This window comes from Pseudopipra pipra, chromosome 11 (assembly GCF_036250125.1).
Source record: "Pseudopipra pipra isolate bDixPip1 chromosome 11, bDixPip1.hap1, whole genome shotgun sequence".
NCBI classification, from domain to species: domain Eukaryota; kingdom Metazoa; phylum Chordata; class Aves; order Passeriformes; family Pipridae; genus Pseudopipra; species Pseudopipra pipra.
This window is the reverse complement of record NC_087559.1, coordinates 15,827,366-15,847,808: the sequence shown is the minus strand read 5'-3', so window position 1 is coordinate 15,847,808 and position 20,443 is coordinate 15,827,366. Positions and strand designations below refer to the sequence as shown.

General features: G+C 40.5%; 1 protein-coding gene across 17 annotated transcripts in view; it reads left to right on the top strand.

The window, feature by feature from the left end:
• Positions 1-14: 14 nt before the first annotated feature.
• The window catches only part of PBRM1 (polybromo 1), a 57,513-nt gene continuing 37,084 nt past the window's right edge, over positions 15-20,443 (top strand). For 5 of the 17 annotated variants that reach the window (XM_064667814.1, XM_064667811.1, XM_064667810.1 and 2 more), the window contains exons 1-13: positions 35-121; positions 2,459-2,590; positions 3,640-3,795; positions 4,511-4,608; positions 5,174-5,321; positions 7,571-7,711; positions 8,377-8,493; positions 9,030-9,098; positions 9,866-9,964; positions 11,247-11,332; positions 13,851-13,949; positions 15,503-15,594; positions 19,309-19,525. In XM_064667814.1, the coding sequence (XP_064523884.1) occupies positions 2,543-2,590; positions 3,640-3,795; positions 4,511-4,608; positions 5,174-5,321; positions 7,571-7,711; positions 8,377-8,493; positions 9,030-9,098; positions 9,866-9,964; positions 11,247-11,332; positions 13,851-13,949; positions 15,503-15,594; positions 19,309-19,525 (1,370 nt within the window). In that variant the 5' untranslated portion in view covers positions 35-121; positions 2,459-2,542. Of the gene's footprint in view, positions 122-2,458; positions 2,591-3,639; positions 3,796-4,510; positions 4,609-5,173; positions 5,322-7,570; positions 7,712-8,376; positions 8,494-9,029; positions 9,099-9,865; positions 9,965-11,246; positions 11,333-13,850; positions 13,950-15,502; positions 15,595-19,308; positions 19,526-20,443 lie in introns of all 17 variants that reach the window. The other 12 variants (XM_064667815.1, XM_064667812.1, XM_064667802.1 and 9 more) reach the window with 7 other exon arrangements.

Genomic DNA, 20,443 nt, shown 5'->3' with positions numbered 1-20,443 from the left:
TGCGGCAGCGGCGGCAGTGTCGGTGCGGGCGGTACCGGCGGGACGGGCCGGGCCGGGCGGACCCCGCGCACCCACCGGGGCTGCCCGCGGCGGCGGCGGCACGCGGAGCGGAGCCGGCGGGGTGAGCGGCGCGGGGGGGAAGGCGCGGGCCGGAGCCTGGAGGCCGCTGCCTCCCTTTGTGTGGCGGCGGCGGTGGCGGCGCCGCCCGAGCGCGCAGCGGCCCCGCCGCACCGGGCCCGGGGCGCCGAGCGCCGCCTGTTCCCTATCACCCACTCGCTGGCGCTGGGCCGCGCCGCTGTGCCGGCCGTGTGCCCGCCGTGTTCCCGTCGTGTTCCCGTGTCCGGGCCGGGCCCGCGCGCTGTCCCCGGGCCCGGGGTCCCGGCGCCGGGCGCGGGTCCCGCCCGGTGCTGTGGCAGCGCGGGTCGGGGCGGCACCGCCGTCCCGTGGGCCCGGTGCCAGCCCAGGTGTTTTCTTTGTCTGCCGCTCCTCCCGGCAGGCGGTCGGGGCGCTCCGCGGGAATTGTGTGTCTGGCTCTTTGTTTGTTATCCCGGTTTGTTGTCGATGGGTGTGCGGCCACTCGCGCCTTCCCCGGCTCGGTCCTGTTACAGGGTCTGGTTCCCGCCGTCCCCCCGTCCCGTCCCGTTGCAGGTTTCAATGGGATCGGTAACCGGGGGAATTTGGACGCGTTTGCCGCCCTTGTTCCCTTGGCGAAATTTACCGCGTTCAGTGTTTCTGTTGAAACGTGGGAGACTCCGATAACGATACCCGCGGTATCTGTGGGCTTCTAGCTCTTCTCTACACGGAGGCAGAAAATGAAATGAGTGCTAGAACGCACCAGCTTGTTTTAAGCGTGTTGTGTCAGATGTGCGTAAAACTTGTCCGTGTGGTGAGGTGAGAGAGGGTAACACTTGTGGTGCTCAGTCTGGTGCAGCTTTGGGAGAGACAGCCCTCCACCTGTTGGGTGTGTAGCGGTGCACTTGTGAGTTAGTGGTGGCCAAAGCATTTCTCGTGGAGCTGCCTGTGCCTTTGTGACATTTTTACGGGTGGTGGGAGCGATTCCCGAGAAGATGCTCAAGCTCCTGTTGCACTGGAGGTGGAGATTCTTGGTGTGACTGTTGAGACTTGTGAGCCAACTCAGAAGTTGGCTTCACAGCTAGACTGCAGAAGAGACTCTAGGAGTCGTGTTCTTAAGCAAAACAATATATTTCTGTGTTTGTGATCGTGGAGATCTCGAGGGAAGGTTGCATTTAGGAGCCTCACGTTTCGTAGGAGTTTTGCTTAAGCAGATCCCTCACTGAGTATTCACATTGTTGTCCAGACTGATGTGTGTTTTGCATGGTTTTTGGAAGAGAAAAATGCGTTTTGGAGGCTGTGCACAGTGTGCTCAGGGTGTCTGGATCACACAGGTGGTCACCAGTGTCAGTGTATGGCTGAGAGAGAGCGTATGGCATTCATGCCTTGGGTCGTGGATGTGGAGAAGCTACTGTGCACTTTGGAGGCAGATGCTGGTTGGAAGGTCCCCAAATCTTTATTTCAGGGTGGAATTGGACTGAGTGTACTGTTGGGTTCCTAGTTGAACCAGACGTGGTCCCTCCTGCCTTTTTTCCACATTAGGACTGGTGTTTCCTATCAGCCTGCCCACCAGCATGCCTGGTGTTGGCCATTCCAGACTGTAGCCCTTTGACAGAAGTTGGAGGCAGTGCCAAAGCAAGAGGCTGATTGTTCCCAAGATGAATTGCCTGCTAATAAAGCACAGAGTTTCTCTGCATGTCTGTGTTATGAAAATGTCCAGAGTGCTGAACAGGAAAAGGGTCTCTCTGGGGTTTGATTGAGGGCAGTGGTTGGATAAACTCCATAGAAGCAAATATTTTGCCATAAAATGGTTCTGTGTGTTTCACATGGAATTTATGGGGGAAAAAAAATAAGGCTTCGAGACTGCTTAGGGATTGAAAGAGAATATCTTTAGTGAGCCTGTGTGGCTGGATACTTGATATTGCTTAGTTCTGAGGACAAAAAGCCACTCTGGAGAGTGATGGAGATGCATCATCACTGTGGAGTTTATGAAATGTTTCTCGACCTTAAGATGACGTTGTTATTGTTATAAGCACTGCGGTACTTTGCATTCTGTAACTTTTACTGCTTTCTGGTTTTTACTCTCAGGTCAGATATCACTTATGTTTACTCTCTGCTCTGCTCGATGAATCATTCTCCAGCAAGTGGCTGTGAAATCTGTAATATGTATTCAGGAACATTAGAGAAATGTATTTTTGTGTGAAAATGACAGAAGTGTCTGGCATTCTGTGTACAAAATTACTTTGTAGAGTTTCTGCTGGGCTAAAAAAAGTTACCTTCTGTTTCTTGCTTTTTTTCCTCTGTCGCTGTAATTATCCAAGTTATTCTTTATCTATCTACTCTCAATTTTCTTCTCTCTCTCTCTTTCCTTCTTCTTGTCTTCCAGTTCTGGCTGTACTAACACCATTACTGGTCTGCTACTCTTAGAGTGTCATCTTCTCCCAGTATCTGTGCTTGGCCATCAGACACTATGAGGAGACTGGCTTTTCGAGGTGCTGGTTCTACTCTGGTAAATCTGGTAAATTATTGATTGTGTCTCCATTCCTCTGCCTTAGCCTTTTGTTTTTCTTTTTGCTGTTAAGTTATTCCTGCCTTATTCATCTCATTTGTGTGCTTGGACTTGACTGTGACATAAATGCTTTAATGTGGTTACGTTGTGCTGCCATACCCTGTAAATCAGCTGAGTAACAGCAGCTTCCTAGAGGAAAATTCCTTGATTTGGTTGGAAAATGGGTATGGGCTGGATTAGATGCATCTTTCTGTCTTCAGCCTTTGAGATAGCCACAAATAAAGATATTTTTCTGATGCTGTCAGTGGAAGTTGGGAAAGAGCCAACAGCTTGTTCCGTAAATTACCGTAGTTGTTGCATGGTGGTTGTTCTTTTGTCACTGTTTGTGTTGGTAAATGGAAAACTGTGGCTGAAAGAGGAGGTGGCTTTTTCTGCTTCTCAGTGATTGAGCCATTCATCCTACACATAAAGTGGGAGTGGGAGGTCCCATGATGGTCCAGACCTTTTTCTCCACTTAACTATAACACAAGGTATTCAGTAGCCATTTTCATTTGTAATTTGTTTTCTTCCTGGTTTTGTTTGGTTTTTTTGCATTTTTGTTTAGTTGGTCTGATTTTTGTTTGCTTTTTGGTTTTGTTTTTTTTTAGTTTGACATGGAATTACGTGTTTTCACACCAGAACTGAGCATATGTTTCTGTACAGCTTTTTTGTCGAAAACAGTGGTTCTTGCTTAGTTATCATGCATGGGATGGGGTATCAAAATTTAGATAGTTTAAGAACACATTCTGGTAAGAGCTACTAAGTTCATCCCATTATTGTGACCCCGAGAGTTTCTGACCTTGCTGCCCTTGGTTACTATAAAGCTGTGGGAGCATTTTGACTTCCCTTTACTTTTGGGAATTTTCCCAAAAATGGTGTTTGGATCTGTGGTTTAACTGACCTATAGTGTACAGCAAACATATGTAACTCCTCCAGAGCACTGCTGGTTCTGTAGTTAGCTCTCCCCAGAGGGTCTGGATGCAATGCCACGAGTTTAAGAACATGTCTCTTCATTATAGAAGAAGTTGGATTCCATGGGTTCCAAGAGGCGAAGAGCTACCTCGCCTTCCAGCAGCGTCAGCGGAGGAGACTTCGACGATGCCCATCACTCCACAAACATACCAGGCCCAAGCAGAAAGAGGAGGAGACTTTCCAATCTCCCAACTGTAGATCCTGTTAGTACCTTCTTATTATACACTTTTTTTTCTTGGTAATACCGTATCTTCCCTGGGATTGTGAAATGGGTGATTATATGTAGCACACGCACACTGGGTCTGAATCTGTTCCTGCCTGGGCTGAGCTTTGTTTAGGATCTCATTCAGCTTTGGTTTGGTCTTGTTGCCCCAGTTTCATCTTTTTCTTTCCTGTTCTGCTTTTCTTTTTCTGCTGATGATTTTAGCAGATGGAAGGATGTTGGAGAAGGAGCTGAAATCATAATTTGCTGGAGTTGAGAGCTGTGTCTGCATAGCAAACGCAGAGAGGATAAGTGGGGAATGGCACAGGCAGTGATTGCTCAAGTGTACAAAGCTTCTGTGATGCCTCTGAGTTAGCAATCTAATGTTAATTAATTGCAGGGCAGAAGAACCCCTGTTGTTTTCATAGATGGCTGTAACTTGGAGAGAATTGTGCTGAATTCGTTTACATTTTGGATGTTTTACTTAGAATTAGTGTTGAAATAAAGCTTCCTGGGTTCAAAAAATAAATGAAAATTCTGCATACCTGGCATACTTGTCAGGTATCCTACTAATGTGGGAGGTGCTCCAGTTGCTTCTCCCTTCTGCTTGAGAGCTGTGCATTGGCAGCTTGTCTTAACCTTTTTAAGCAGGATTTGGTTTGTTGCCTCCTTAAAATGTTCTCCTTTTTCCTGTCTTCCTTGTTGCTGTGTTTCAGATTGCTGTCTGCCATGAGCTCTACAACACCATCAGAGATTACAAGGATGAGCAGGGAAGGCTCCTCTGTGAGCTCTTCATCAGGGCACCGAAGCGAAGGTGAGAGCACAGTCCTGGTGAATCCTTCAGCCTGAGACTGAATCAGGGAGTGAGGTGGAAATTGATAAATGCTTCAGCATTAATTTGTGCAAAATCTAAGCTGCATTTGTCATCGTTTCACAGCAGTGTTTGATCCAAGTATTTGATCTCCTTATTCAATGGGACATGCTAACATTAGTGCCCTTTTTCAGGAAAAAAAAGCCACTGAATTAATTTAAAATGTTTTTTGTGGCACCTTTCTAAGATGTCTGTGCCTTTGATTATAAAATATTGTACATAAGTGGTGGAATGTAACACTTAGGGCATATCTTGGAGAGGTTAATGGAAGTGACCCTTGAAAATGCACTAGATAAGTAAGAGACTGAATTTTATCTTAAACTCAGAAAATTGAGGATGATAACAGAACATATATAAAGTAAGCTGACTAATAGACAGATATTTTAGCTGTAACAAAAATGTGTTGGAAATTTCTTTGTTTTATTTAGTCATAGACATGTACAAGCTTTAGTGCTGTGGTTTCGGTTTTACTCTTGGATTTTAATGGCTGTTTTTGTCACTGCAACAGGAATCAGCCAGATTATTATGAAGTGGTTTCTCAGCCAATTGATTTAATGAAAATCCAACAAAAGCTAAAGATGGAGGAATATGATGATGTGAACGTGCTGACTGCTGATTTCCAGCTCCTCTTTAACAATGCAAAGGCTTACTATAAGGTGAGGAAAATACATGTAAAGGCTCAAATTCATTGTGAAAGGGGTAGAGATATGTTCAAATTCTTCAATTTAGCCTGTATTACTAGTAAGAGAACAGTACACATTGCAGTTATTTGCATATATTTCCATAAGTTTGACTATATCCCCATAAGACATCCTACAATAGCAATTTTTCTGTGGAAAACTATAAAATAATGTGGGGAGGATCTTCATGTAGTTCTCCAAAAGAGATAGAAAGCAAAAATAGAGATATAAACTGAGAAAAATATTCTTCTGTCAAAGCCTTCTCATTTTACAACACACTCCAGGTAACCTTTTGAAATAGAAAAAGATTAATTTTTTTTCTTCAGAAGGAAATGTTTATACCTAAGCATACACCAGGAGTTTTGAATCTTTCTCTTCTATTTGCCACTTAATAAAATGAAAAAAGGCACATTGATTCTCATGGTCAGTGATCATAAATTGTGAGTGCACATGACAGTGTATTTCAACAAGTTTGCAACCCCCTGGCCATTCCCCCAAACTGGGTGTGTGTTTTATTTTAGATGGTAATGGTTTTTATTGCAGTTTCTGTGAAGAAGTGGGAAAAAAATGGATTTACCTTCTTTAATGAAAGGCTACTTTAAATCCATAAAGCAGTGAAATTATGTGTAGTGACTGAGATGATACAGCAAATCTAAACCTGCTAATATTGCCTTTCATGTATCTTTGACTGGGGAGATGATCCCAAATGCTTTCTGAATAACCCAGCAGGCATAACCAGGTGACATTCAGAAAAGCAGGGTGTGTTTTGCTAATGTGAGTGTGTGGCTTTTTGAAAAACAGATTTATGGATTAATGCATTTTTACATTCTGCTTCCAGCAGAAAAACTACAAAGGTTTCCAGATTCATTGTGTACTCTGGGAGCTTTGCAAGGCACTCACCATGAAAAAACCAACATGAATGGGTTTATATGTGAGGGAGAAGGACCTGATGGCAGGAAAGAACGATCAGAGTTTTACAGAATGTGTGCTGCCTTTGCCTGCAGAATAGAGGATTTAAAACTATGCATCATAAAAATCCTGTATGTAGAATAGAAATAGGTGTCCATTATTCTGGGATGAAGGAACGGTGAAGTTTCCAGATAGTTATGGAGTTGTGAGCTGGAGATGTGGCACACAAACATAACCCTTTTTTCATCTTTTACCTTCCCCACACAGCTCCATGGACGTGTAAACCAGGGACAGTGATTCATTGTCAAGGGCTTTATTGCAGCAGGTGTTTTGTTGGCAGTGCTAGAGCAGAACAGAAACCTTTGGGGTTTTTGTATCACAGTACAAGTTTCACACTTCTGAGAATCTTGCATTAATACAGAAGGAGTATTAATGTGGAGCAGAATACCCTTAAAATCTGTTCCTCATAACCAACACCTGGTCTAATGTGCTGAGAATATTTAAGATTAAGAACAGTTCTCATGTTGGTTTCTCATTTGTATTACAAGCTGTCAGAGATAGAGAGGGTGAAGTAAGAGGGGTGTAATCAGCAGTAATAAGGTGACATATCAGCAGGAGTACCTGAAATAGAGCTTAAATGACAGAGGAAAGGGAAAGAAAAATACTTGAGTTGAAAAGCTCTCTTTGTTCTGGGTGGTGTTCTGAAGTAGTGGTGTTAATAGGCATGTGCTTGCCTGCCACTACCAACTCTGTATTTACAGAAGGTAATTTTCTGAGTAATTCTTTTAGCTCTTCCAAAACATACAGCTAGAGGTGTACCCAGCTGGGAGCATGTTGTCAAGTTTGTTAGAATTTCCCAGTTAATGCTGAGTGTAAATAATTGCAGTGCTTTCAGAGATATTGGCATGTTTATTGGCAGTCTTCTGGAGAAGTTAATTTTCAAGTACCACACAATGGCAGCAGTATTGGCTTAAATCACATTTTTGATTGATACTTAGTCTGTTTTAAATACTGGTGCTTCAGCAAAACTAAGTGATTTCTCCAGGTTCATCTAATTGGCTTGTCCAAGCCTCAATCCAGGTAATTTTATTGCTAAGTTTTCTGAAGACTTAAATGCTTTGGAGTGATAGGCGTTATATTTTCTAGTGCTTATTGTGATTCTTAACTTCTCTGTTGAAGAATGAGTGAAGCAGGAATTTCCCAGGTTTTCTGTTGTTTACTAGCTGCATTTAATACCTTTCAACAAATACTTGATACATTTCCTTCAGATGAGAATGATCTGAGTCATGACCAGAATGTTTGCTTTGGTTTTGCAGCCCGATTCTCCTGAGTATAAAGCTGCCTGCAAACTCTGGGAGCTGTATCTGCGCACAAAAAATGAGTTTGTTCAGAAAGGTGATGCTGAGGAGGAAGATGATGAGGAGGAAGGACACGACAATCAAGCGAATTCTGAATTAGTAAGTGTGGGCATGACAGCTGCAGGTGGGGGAGGCCATGGCTGTGTGTGTCAGCTGACTCTGAGAGGGTGAAAAAGCACTGAGTAATATTTTCATGATTAAATTATGCCCCAAGGGCTATTTCTTATGCAAGTTTATTGGTTAATAATTTCACAGCATCGTATGTGTGTTTCATTCTGCATAGCAAAAAAAGAAGCAGTGAGGTTTTCTGATATGGATAAAGCCTGGTTCTGGTTCAGTTGAAATAATATGATGCATTTTTGATATTGTGCCAACACTGAGGCTTGTTGCAGGCAAGCCTTGCATCTGATGACATAATTTTCCAGCAAGTGTCCCATTCAGTTAGTGCAGCTGTTCCTGGAGTGGTTTGCAAGCCAGATAGGATGAGAGGAAGTTTGGGCTTGTCTGAACTGTGTGATGTTGGGATTCATGTTTTCATTAACAATGTGATGTGTGTCTGACAGTCTGCAGTGTAAACCTGAAATTAAAGTTTTCTAAGGTGTTTTACCTAAATGCATAAACAGTGTTGTCTTCAAAAGTTTCATCCATGTTTTGTAGCTGATTTTTTCTGTGTTTGAACTGCCAGTTCCTATATATCAGTGCAATTTGAAGTATTCCACTTTGGCTGCTATTAAAATTTACTGTGACTTTGTTTCTTACATTAGTCATCTCCAGGTTACCTGAAGGAAATTCTTGAACAGCTTCTTGAAGCTGTAGCTGTTGCCACAAACCCATCAGGCCGCCTCATAAGTGAACTGTTTCAGAAACTTCCATCTAAAGTGGTGAGTATTTCAGTAATATTGTTGTGATCTGAGTTGGATACTTGGACATATTTATAACTGGTGTTATACTCTGTGATGGCCTCGCTCAGGATGCAGTTCTTTGGTTCTGTCTCATCACTGACAAAGTCCAGCTGTTGGTAAAACTTCCCTTCCTTCTTTATTCCTACCCATCAGGTAGGAATAAACTGTTCTGCCAGTTTAGGTAACAGGGATTTTTTTTGATGCAGAGTTTTTAATCTTTTTAAATATGTCAGATTCCACTGTTCTATGGTGAAAAAGTTTTAACCAGCAGAATAAACACTCTGAAGACCATCACCATGTTATTTGACTTTCAGTCAGAACAGTTCCTTTGTGTCAGTTTATTGATGAATTATAATTCCTTGTGTGTGCCTTATGACCTGGCTTGTCCAAATTGAAGCCTAGTGCCACGTTTATGAAGTTTGCACTGTTCTGATCTGCATTCTCGTTCTGTGAGCTGTTGGAACCATAGCTTTGTGACTGTGGGTAGTAATACATAACTAATTCTTGTTTTCCAGCAATACCCAGATTATTATGCAATAATAAAGGAACCCATAGATCTCAAAACTATTGCCCAAAGGATACAGGTAGAGTATGAACATATTAATATATCAGACCTGTTTAACAGTAAGCATCCTAAAGTTGTTAGAAGTCAGAATTCATGGTGGTGGGGAAGGGCATGTTTTTTCCCCTGCTATTAAAAAATCTGCACACTGTGCTGATTTGTTTTGTCCTGGGTTAGGAGAAGTAGCTGTGTGGAAGATCAAGCCTTATAAACTGTGGTGTGCTGGCACTGAGCCGGAATATTTTGGGTTCCTTGATGTTTAGTGGTTTAAAGCAGTTCCTTGGCAAGCACTGCTAATGTAAAACACTGAAGTGCTGAGGCTTGGTCGTGCATTATCATCACCTACTTTTGTTCTAGTGCTATAAATAGATGTTTTGTACTGTTGCATTTTTCATCTTACTTCTCCGGTAATTTGAAGTATTGTTCTGTAATTTTAGCATTTTGAGTAGTAGTGAGGGAAAGGACATAGAGTAATTGAACTAGAGAATAAAGATAAAACAGCATTTTGTCAGAACTCTTCAAAATTAAGATAATATGATCTGTTAAGTATTTTTCCAGTCTTTTACTTAGCATTCATAAGCTTTATAAGGACTTAGCATGTGTGTATGTTACTTTCTTTTTTTGATTACTTTTTCCAGATACTTATCTGTCCTCTGTATAAATATATTATCGTTTTCCTGTAAACATTCCCTTTATTCTGTATGAATTCCCTTTGCTTTTCACTATTGACTTAGTTCTCATGCTGTCTGAAGGTTGCCACTTTAACCAGTCCTGGTTTTTGTTGTATAGAATGGAACCTACAAAAGCATTCATGCAATGGCCAAGGATATAGATCTTCTGGCAAAGAATGCCAAAACCTACAATGAGCCTGGATCACAAGTGTTCAAGGTTGGTTACAGTTCAGAGTTTGATTTGAGTTCAGATTTTCTTTACTACCTTCTGTGCTGATTGATCCATAAATGAATCTTTAGCATAAGGCTCCCAAGACTTTTTGCATTTTTTTGAAAAATAGCTATTAGTGGCTTTTTCTTTTTTATATTGCTTTTACTAGAATTGGGGTAAATGCAACTTTTTTTTTTCCCTTGAGTTACATGATTTTTTCCAGTCAAATTTTATCTTGAGGTGTGAATTACATGACTTCTTTGGAGGAGTGAAGGATCCCTGTTCTTGTGCTTGAAGTCAAAATGGCTGAAACTACAATTTCAAGTGACAGGGGTAGTTCTGAGCTGGGACCTCTTTCCACACTGCAGAAACTGTCTGTGGTTTGCATCATGAGCTTCAAAACCAGAGTCAGACCTTCTTTGTTCTGTGAGCTGTGAGAACAATAGCTTTGTGACAGTTTATGGCAATACATTATTTTTGTTTTCCAGCTATGTCCAGATTATTATACAATAATGAAGGAGCCCACAGATCTTAAAACTATTGCCCAAAGATCCTTTCCCTTTTAGCCACGTTTTTGTGACCAAATTGCACCTCCTATCTTTTTCATACCTAGTTCACCAGCACTTTATGTTCAGACTGTCACTTTGCTGTCTCCATGTGCTCTGGAAGTAAGAATTTCAGTGGCAAAGGATTCCTTTGTGTGCTCTGTTTTTAAGGGCATTTTAACAAGAGACCTTGTGCATGTATAACAGTTGTGTAAGTGGTTCTTGGACTTTCCCAACTGCACTTGTGTTTGGATTGTAGTTTCAGTTCCTGGTGGTATTACTCACACTTGTAACCTCACTCAGAACTTGTCAGCCCTCTTGTGAACTGTTACTCTGAGAATGCAGTCCCTGGGTGTAGAATGAGAAGGAACAGGCATTGTAAACCTTGGTACTGGTGCTAACTTTTTGATTGCAAAGACAGAGATATTATTTTGCCTGTTTAGTTCTCAGTGGTATTTTTGTATATTTGCAAATTGTAGATTTATTTTTTTTAAGTATATGACAAAAAAACAGCTCTAAGCTCCTCAGCTGTTCTATTCAGTTTTTTAAGGCCACTGTAAGATTAGTGTGGGTGTATTTCAGGCAGACTTTGTTCTTATGCTTCATTTCTCATGCAAAATTGTTTTATATCCAAGTGTAAAAACACCTTCATTTTTGTTTTAGCTTTTTAGATAGATGGATATACCTTGATTAAAACGTTCTTCACTTTCAGCATTAAACAAAAAAATTCTTTTAATTGACAGGATGCAAATGCAATTAAAAAGATATTTAATATGAAAAAGGCTGAAATTGAACACAGTGAGTTGGCCAAGTCAAGTCTGCGAATCAGGTACTGCAAATAGAGTTCTTTCTATAAACTCATATAAACACCTCTAGAGACATTCCCTTAATTTTTGCTGTGGAGAATATTGTGGGAAATTATTGCTTGAAAACGTAGTTTATTGTTGTTTTCAAAGTTATAAATTATAGGTTTTGGAAGGAAGTTTTTTCATTGAATTACCTTCTCTGGTGAAATATTTCTGTGATGTGCTTGATTATAGAAAATATTGTCACTGGCTCTTTTATAACTTAAGCTATGGCCAACTTCCATCACGTGTTTATAAGTTAATAACAGAAAAGGAATAGTGAGGAACAAGGTGCTTTGTTTTATGAAAAATGCTGAATATTTTTCAGGCTTGTTAGGAGCTGAAACATAAGAGCTCACATAAGTTCATTAGGTATGGGCAGAAACATAGAAACAGGACCCTGGGCAAAAGATATTTAGGGGGAAGTCCACATTATATAAACTAGTTTGAAAAGTTATTCCTAGCTGTAAGAAGAGCCACAGGACACTGAACATCTGGACTTATTATCAGTGAAACATAGATCTGGTCCTGAACAGACAGGTATAAAACACTGTTGACAGCTCTATTTGTTGCATGGAATGATTATATTTAGGAAACAGCATTTTCTTCCTGTGAAAGTTCATGCAGAGAAGGGATCCAGTCATTATAAATATTTCTTATCTGAAATGCAATTAGATTTCTTCTTGTATAAACTTTTTACTTATGAGTAGCACTCAAAAGTCAGTTTAGATATTATTTGCCAGTATGATCTCTGTCATTTATATAAAAAAAAGTAAAGCAGAGTCTTGCAAGTCATTCAGGGAGTTGGGAAACTCTTACAAGGTGGAATCTCTTTATGTGTTTGAGCTGTTTGCTGGGTTTTGGTGCTGGAAAACAGCTGTCATTTCCTGCAAAGGTTTGTATGGTACAACTGGAAACACTAGTGCTCCCTTACTTAACTGAAAGGTAGTTTAAATTTTCTTTGTGTAGGTGGTTCAGCATTAAAAGTGTTGCCTGGGATTATTATGTGTGAAAGAAGTGAAAGTTACCTGGTTGATTTTTACTGTTTGGTATTTTGAGACGTGTTTTTTCTGGTTGGTTTGTTCAGCATCAGCTTCCTTCCCATGGTTGGGTGAATCATATAAAAATATAAAAGCAGAAATACTGTTAGGGAGTAATTCCTGACATATATTTTAGTACTTTCCTTCTTAAAAGTATGAGTAGTGCTAGAAGACCTTGATTCTACAGAGACTGAACATACATATGTGTTTGCTTTGCAGTAACTAGAATTACATAAAGACATAAAGGTTTTCTATTTAAATTGTGATTTGGTTTTATTTTTCTCACTGTGTTGGCCACTGATGAAGCTCAGGGTGTCAGAGTTAATTTTAAGGCTTAACTGTTTTTCTTCAAAATAAAGCTGATTGTATAAGAAGGGATGACAGATAAATCACACTGATATTTGTTAGTTGAATTCCTCTCTTGCACTGCCAACCCATTTCCATTTCTCAGCTACCTTATTCTAGATGTTTTGTCATGTGCTGTGTTCTTAATAGAAATCCTGAAGTCATCTGTCAGAATAATTGACAGCTCCCTTCTTTGTGTCTCTAACTTGGGGGAAAAAAAAGAAGGCCTGAAGCAGGCTACAATAATATTGGGCTGCATGCAAAAAAAATTGAGATGAGAGAAAAAGTATCATGGAAACCAGACCTTCTTTTCTGTATTTCACTGGTTGCTTTTTTTATTGAACCATTATTCTTTTTTTGTTTTTCTCCTGAATCAGCTTCACAAAATCATTATTTTTTATTTAAATTTCTAAATGTTTAATTATCTTAAAGGGGGGTTCTCCTTTACCTGTTGCTGATTTTGGTAAAATTCCCTCATAAACTCACTTCAAGTTAATTTCCTATATTTTTCTTCTCAATTTACATCTGTTCTTCTTTGTCACTGATGGATCAAACTCAAATTCATCATAGTGCTACTAACCTAAGTTCTGTATGTTGCCCCTGTGTCAAAAATCATGATTTTTTATTGCAGCTCATTGTCTCCTTTGTCGTACTAAACTGCTCTTTGTGGGTGCATTTAACTGTCCTCCCTTAAATCAAGTGGCAAAATTAAATTGCTTGGCAATATGCCCTGGCAACCAACTTGACAGTGACTTTGTTTTAATACTTAATAAAACATGATTGGACCTGTATGATGAGCTTTGTCTGGATGCTAAGGAACATTTTGTTGGCTGCTTCCACTGCTATTTAGGCTGAGCTGTGTGTACAGCTGTTAATGCTTGAGCTAAACCTTCCTCTGCCTTTATAAACAAAATCCACATTAATGCTGGAGCACTGAAGGAATCCCAGTATTACTTAACTTTCAGCTTCAAAACATACCTGTCTCTGAACTTTTTGGCTGATCTATCAAAGTGATTCTGTAAAAAGCTTTTTCCTTTGCTGCATCTTTTCATGGGTCTAAGGTGGGCCTGTTTTTTTTCCCCTCCCCCTTTCCTTGGCTTGTCTCTTCTGCCTTAAGGACTGCATCAAATTTGGCTGCTTCCAAGCTGACAGGTCCTTCCTCACAGGGTAAAGGCAGTGTTGGGGATGAGAGAAATTCTTCTAACAAATATTATCGGTAAGTAAACTGTGCACTTGGAGGAAAAGCTGGGTCGTCATCACGTGGAAATACTAAATTATGTTTGGTTGGTTTTTTGTTGTTGCTGTCGATAGTGCTCTTCTGTATTGACTCAGATACTTTTGAGATTCAAATACATCATTAGAGTATCTATTAAGTATGATTTAATAAGTTACTTTGCTGTAGTTACTCTTCCATATTTGGCATTATATTTAACGTTTCAAAGCACCTGTTGTGAAATACTCTGTGTGCAGTCATTTCCTTAGAAATACTGTTCTGTTAGAGGAACAGTGTGCTAAGCTCCATTACAAAATAAAGAAGGCAAAAAACCTCAGGGAAATGTGCTGTAAATCTAGAAAAAATATATTTGGAGACTAAAAAGAAATAATAGTAAGGACTAAATAAGAGGTGGATGGTGGAAACCAGTGAAGCCTGTTAAATGGAAGTTTTGCATGCAATGGGGTGCAGTTATGGCAAACTTCCTGAGTGGGCTGAATTACTTTCTGGTCTGTTCTTTAGTCATCAGCTGAGAATTTTGGTACCTATCAGAGGTCTCCTGGTCAGTCTCTGGGTTACTGTCTTGAAACAGTGCTGCTCCTGGCTAATTCCCTGCATGTGTGCTCTGGAGCCATGGCTTAGCAAAAGGGTCTTTAAGGAATTGGGCATCAGTACAGAATTGGTGGCACTTTCAGCAGCTGTCCCAGTTTTGGTTGGGAAAGGGTTAATTCTCTTCCTTATACCTGGTCCAGTGCTGTGCTTTAGGATGAGATATTAGGATTAGGATGAGAATAATATTGATAACACACTGATGTTTTAGTTATTGCTGAGTGAGAAGAGTGTCCAGTACTTCATTCACACTGACAGGTGGGTGGTGGCAAATGCTCTGTGGGGCTGCAGCAATCAAAACTGGCAGCACAGAGGTAAAATTAGGGCAAGATGTTGCTGCTCAGGTAGAGAACTTGGGTGTGCATGTACAGCACAGTGTAGGTATGAAATGCTGTGCCCCAGGTTTGGGACAAAAGAGGGGCAGATAGGGACACTGAAGAAGTCTTTGTGAGACCAGAGCCTGTGTGGATACCAATTTACTCCACACAGGAAACACAGGAAGCTGTTTCATGTACAGGCACTGTGTGTGCCTAAGGTGGGGAATGGGAGAAAGTAGCATATATGGCTTAGAGCATGCTGAATTCCTTCCTGCAGACAAATCCATATAAAATAGGATCAAATAACTTGTCATCCCCTTTCTCCCAGTTAACCAAATACTCAAGTACACAAAATAGGACAGAAGACAGCAGGCTGGAGCTCAGTTTTCTGACTCTGTTTGATGGACCAGCTCTTAAAATAGAGACAGAAAGGGTTGGTAACAGTTTCTGTTGTAAAAGGCTCCAGCCTTTTCTTTGATATCATGGCTGTATTCCTGGTCATAGACTCATGAGCTTCATTTGTTTGCTTACACACTCTGGGTGGCTGTTAATGGTAAACATGCTAACCCTGTCATTTTTTTTTCATTTTTTAATTACTTTTTAAAAATTTCTTCCTTTACTTTTTCATAGTAACAAAAGATCAGCCCAAGGGGATCGTTTATCAGCAATAACCATGGCGTTGCAATACGGATCCGAAAGTGATGAGGATGCAGCTTTGGCAGGTAGGAAATGAAATGTAGTTTCTCTGTTTTCTTTAATTAAAATGTTCAGAATAAGCAAATCTGTAGAGCTCCTGATATATTCAAATATACTTATTTCAGAAATACTTTCCATTCAGTGTGTAATTCCTTTAAATCACAAGGGTAGGCCAAACTTGCTGGCACATTATGAATTTTGTGTGTGTTTCCAAGTATGCTTACCCAAGCTTTAGGAAACTGTTGCTTGTTTTTGTTCCTTCTAATATGGAACAGGAGATATTGGAAAAGGCATTGGGTGCTTTTGCAGTAAAGGATTGACAATGCTACAATTCTTTATTGTAGTTTTTATTTTATTGTTTACATTTCTGCATGGATGTTAAATGATGCATTTCTATGATGCATATATATTTTTGGGGCATTTATTTCACACCTGGTAGTTGAGCTGTACTCCCCACTGTTTTCCAGTGGGTGGATATGCTATAGAACCTTTTGGATTTTAGACCTTGCTGCAAGCAAGAGCATTTTTATTCCTGGTTAGCCCAGAGCTGAGTTACTGCTTTAGAGCAGCTGCTTTCTGGGAGGTGTGAGGAGTATTTATTAGCTGGGTTCAGTGTGATTGCTGGCTGTTGCTTTTTTCAAATTGTAATTCTGTAAAAATGTGTAGCTTTTCACATCCTTGTGATTTAAATTCTTGGAGTTATTTAATGACTTTCAGGTGCCACCTTTACTGTGGACATTATTGTCATTTTCACAAGGCCTCTCTCTGCATCTGAGACTTTTACCTTGCTGTTGTTGAAGCTCTCCTGTCTCTATTGCATTCACCTGGGAGGAAAAGTCAATTTATTTGGCAGACCTGTCACCCTTAATGTTTTCTGTCCCTCCAATACACTACTTGGACATCCCTATGCTTTCAGTCTCTGGATGACAAGGATTTTTATTTAAATCAAGTGGTACTTTTATTAGTTGCTCTGCTGTCTCATCTTTTTTCCTTCCTCTAACACTTGTTAAAATAAATGAGAACAGGGCTGCATGACTGAACATAAAACAGAACTTTCTCCTTGATACAGAGAACTGAATCTTTATGAGCTTCTTTGGCTGTAGCAGTTGCCTAAGCAATGAACAATATCTGTTTCCAGCTGAGAGTTTATCCTCACAGTTGCAGATGGTGTTTGGTGTGATGGAGCTTGTAGAAGATTCCCAGCTGCAGTGTGCTGGGACGTGAGCAGCTTCTGCAGCTCCCTTGCTCTTCATTAGAAGTCTGTAAAGGCAGGCACAGTTGGTCATAATGTATTACCTATTAATATGTATTTAATTTTGTAAACAAAGATATTTTATTTATTACTGCATCGTTTAGAGATGTTTTAAGGCTGGATGCTGCTTTTGAACTGTCTTCAGTTAGACTTTGAGCATTCATTGTTGTTCGGGTGCTTTGGGACCACAGAGGAGATAAATGACTTATGAAGTAAAGACTTAATTTTCTTTCATCTACATTCAAGTGCTCTCCCATCTCTCTGCCCTCTCTCTTCCTCATCACTGAGCCAGAGTACATGTATATGATAAATGCATTTATATCTGATAACAAGGCTCAGTTCCAGCTGTCAATTGGATGACTTCCTGCTTTTGTAGGAATTTAACATTGCTCCATTATGAAATCACCCCTTAGGACACAGGCACTGTGGCATGGAGGGAACAGCAGGAAATATGTTCCGTTGGGGGCTGTTGAATGACATATACTTTATGGTTATGTTTTGGAGGGTTTTTTTGCTGTATCTGCTAACTGAAGTTGTGGTAACAGCAGCATGAAAAGGAAGTAGGAGATAACTAGAAGGGAGATAACTCTCCTCTGCCACCATGTGCTTGCTGGGGGGATGGGGCCTGGTGTTACTGCATATGAAAGAGTGTAGAGTCTTCCAGTAGATTGTTTGTTCCATGACAGAAATAAGAATTTTTCTATGTTGTGGTCTGAAAATATATTTTTCTTTGGTTCTTAAGATAACAGGTTTCACACTAGGAGAACACTTACCACTTTCTGAATAAGTAAGAATGTGTAATATTTGACACATCTTTTTAAAGAACATACACATCATAATGAAAATGTTTATAGCTGTGTTACAGTATTACATAAACACTTTCCCTATAGTGCCTTTTTAATTTACTTGGATTTTTTCTTTAGGGAATGCCTTGTGTTCCACTTTTAATGCAAAGGAAGTACATTTAGGGTATTGAACTGCTTTGTTGCTGGCTGCCACATGTCAGAGTACAGCAATATACACTACTAGTTCCTTATCTTTTTCTCTTTCATAAAAACAAGTTATTCTGCTTTTTCTGTTCTGTTTCTTCCATTTTTGGTGGAGCACTCAGAACTGAACAATTGGAGTAAACAAAGCAAATTGTTTGAGTAAACCAAATCATAATCTATTTTTGAAACTTACTTTATCTGACAGCAGTCTCTTAACTCTTAACCTCCACAATCAGGTATATGAAAACGTAGTGCTACCTCCTATGTTTGGTTTCTACCTGAGTTATTCTGTCCAGCTCCTGCTTTGCTGGCTGCTCTAATAGGTGCTGGGCCATCAAGTGATGCTCATTGGCATATATAGATACCTAAATAGGATATTTTTGAGTGTCTCTCCTGTATCAGTAATGAACATCTTTATTGCATGGTGTGACCCTTGAGGATGGTCCTGTGCAGGGCCAGGAGTTGGACTCCATGATCCTTGTGAGTCCCCTCTAACTCGGCCTATTCTGTGATTCTGTGATTTCATGTTTGCACATCAGCTGATGCCTGTTTGTGTTTTAGCTCTGCCTCTGACTGCTCTGGTAGGTCCCACATGTCACACCCTCATACAGCTCTGCAGTGTCACACTGACAGAGGGGCTGTGTAGTCACAGTCTGAGTGTCCCCTGGCTTTGTCATCATTTCTATATGTCTTTACTGACCGTGGGTGGAGAGCTTGGAACAGTGCCAGCCTCCCCTGAGCAATAATGAACACGCCAGCTGGAAACTTGGTGTGAGCCTCAGAGGGCTGTGTTTGTGTGACTGAATTACCCAGGGGCTCATCTGCCAAGCTTTCCTGCAAACCAGCTCCTAAGAGAGAGGGGAGAAGGGTGAATAAGTTAACTCCAGCATGTGCAAAACCATGAAGATTTTATGTTATGGTACAAATTACACCGTTTGTGTTACTGAGAAGCGTGGAAGGATTGGCCATTTACTCCCAGCATTTTTTCATTCCTCTTGTGTTTCTCTTGCTCATGTAATGTTTCTCCTATTCTGTCTGCAGTAAATATGAGCTCCTCATAGCATTTCTTTCGTTCATCCTAATCCTGAAGCAAGATAACTAGAAAAGCTTGCTATAAAATTTGCACATGAATTTTATGCTAATTGTGTAATCATTCTAAAATATTCATTTCTTCTTCATTTGCTGCATATCTAAGAGGTGCACCTTCAGGCTTTAGTGTCAGTTTTTTTCTGCTGAACTTCACAATTTTGTATTGAGCTATGATTAATAAGATCTAAAGATTGTAATACCTAGATAAAGTGCCTTTTTTTTTGTCAGTTTGAGGCTCATTAGATGTATTTGTTGTGCCCTTTTCTGAGGTATGAATCTGAGTGCCACAGAGTGTCTGAACAACCTCAATTGAGGGACTGCCTTTTCTTCTGGTTTAGACCTTTATCCATCAAAAAACCCACTCAGAGTTGTCCTGCTGAGTTTCCCATTTTTCCTTTCTCTCTGTGCAGCTGCTGCTCGTTATGAAGAGGGGGAATCTGAAGCTGAGAGCATTACTTCCTTCATGGACACGTCTAATCCTCTTTACCAGCTTTATGACACAGTCAGGAGTTGCCGAAATAATCAGGGCCAGCTCATCTCTGAACCCTTTTTCCACTTGCCCTCCAAGAAAAAATATCCTGATTATTATCAGCAAATTAAAACACCGATTTCATTGCAGCAGATCAGGTAAGAAAACAGAATACAAACTACATCTGGTGTGAAACTGTTTTCTTTTCAGAGTCCTCTCCTGTGGTCAGGTTGTCATTACCTAATGCATTATGTGCACCATCTTTCCATCTGTTTGCTGCTTGTTTCAACTCACTCTGCATCAGTCTTTTGATCATCTTTTATAGGTGGCTGCTGTTGGGTTTATTTTTCATGGAGTTTCATTTGTAATGGGCCTGAAAGCTGCCATATCAATAATTCTGAAGGCCACCTGTGCAGCAGAAATGAAAGCTTCTGCAACACCCCCATTTTTCTCTTTCCTTGACCATGATGGCTTGATTACCTCTTACTGCCACGTGTTTTAAATGAATAGTCTTCAGCAGTGTGAGCTGTAGAAAGATGGTTGCAATTACATTCTTTTTGTCTAGGTCACAGTAAAACTGTGGAGAATAATTATTTTCATTCATGGTGTAGCTGGTCTGGACTGAAATAAGCAGTTCACCATTTATAAATCTGTGAACTGTGAAAGGTTCATCAGCTGCCAGAGCACAGTTGTCAGATTAAAACCCTGAGTGAAGAGAAGTGAGCAACATCTTTCTTTAATGGGCCAAGATAGGCTGATGTGATGGATGCTCAGGGTCCTGAGTGCATTAACAGTCTTTAATGGTGCTGACCAGCCTTGGGTGGCCCAGGCCTCCTGCCCAGTGGCCACTGGGGCTCCAGTCCCTGCCAGAGCTACACCTCAGGAGTGCTGGTCCTTCATCTTGAGTTGGTGAGTGCTGAACCCTTACACTGTTCATGTGTTTGTAATACACAGGTCTGTAAATTGTATTTATACCCTAATATGATTTGCTGGACTCGGTGTAATTGTTGACTAAGCAGTGTCTTCATTAAATCAGAAGCTAACAAAGCTGCTTATTTGTTTTCTTAATTTGTTGG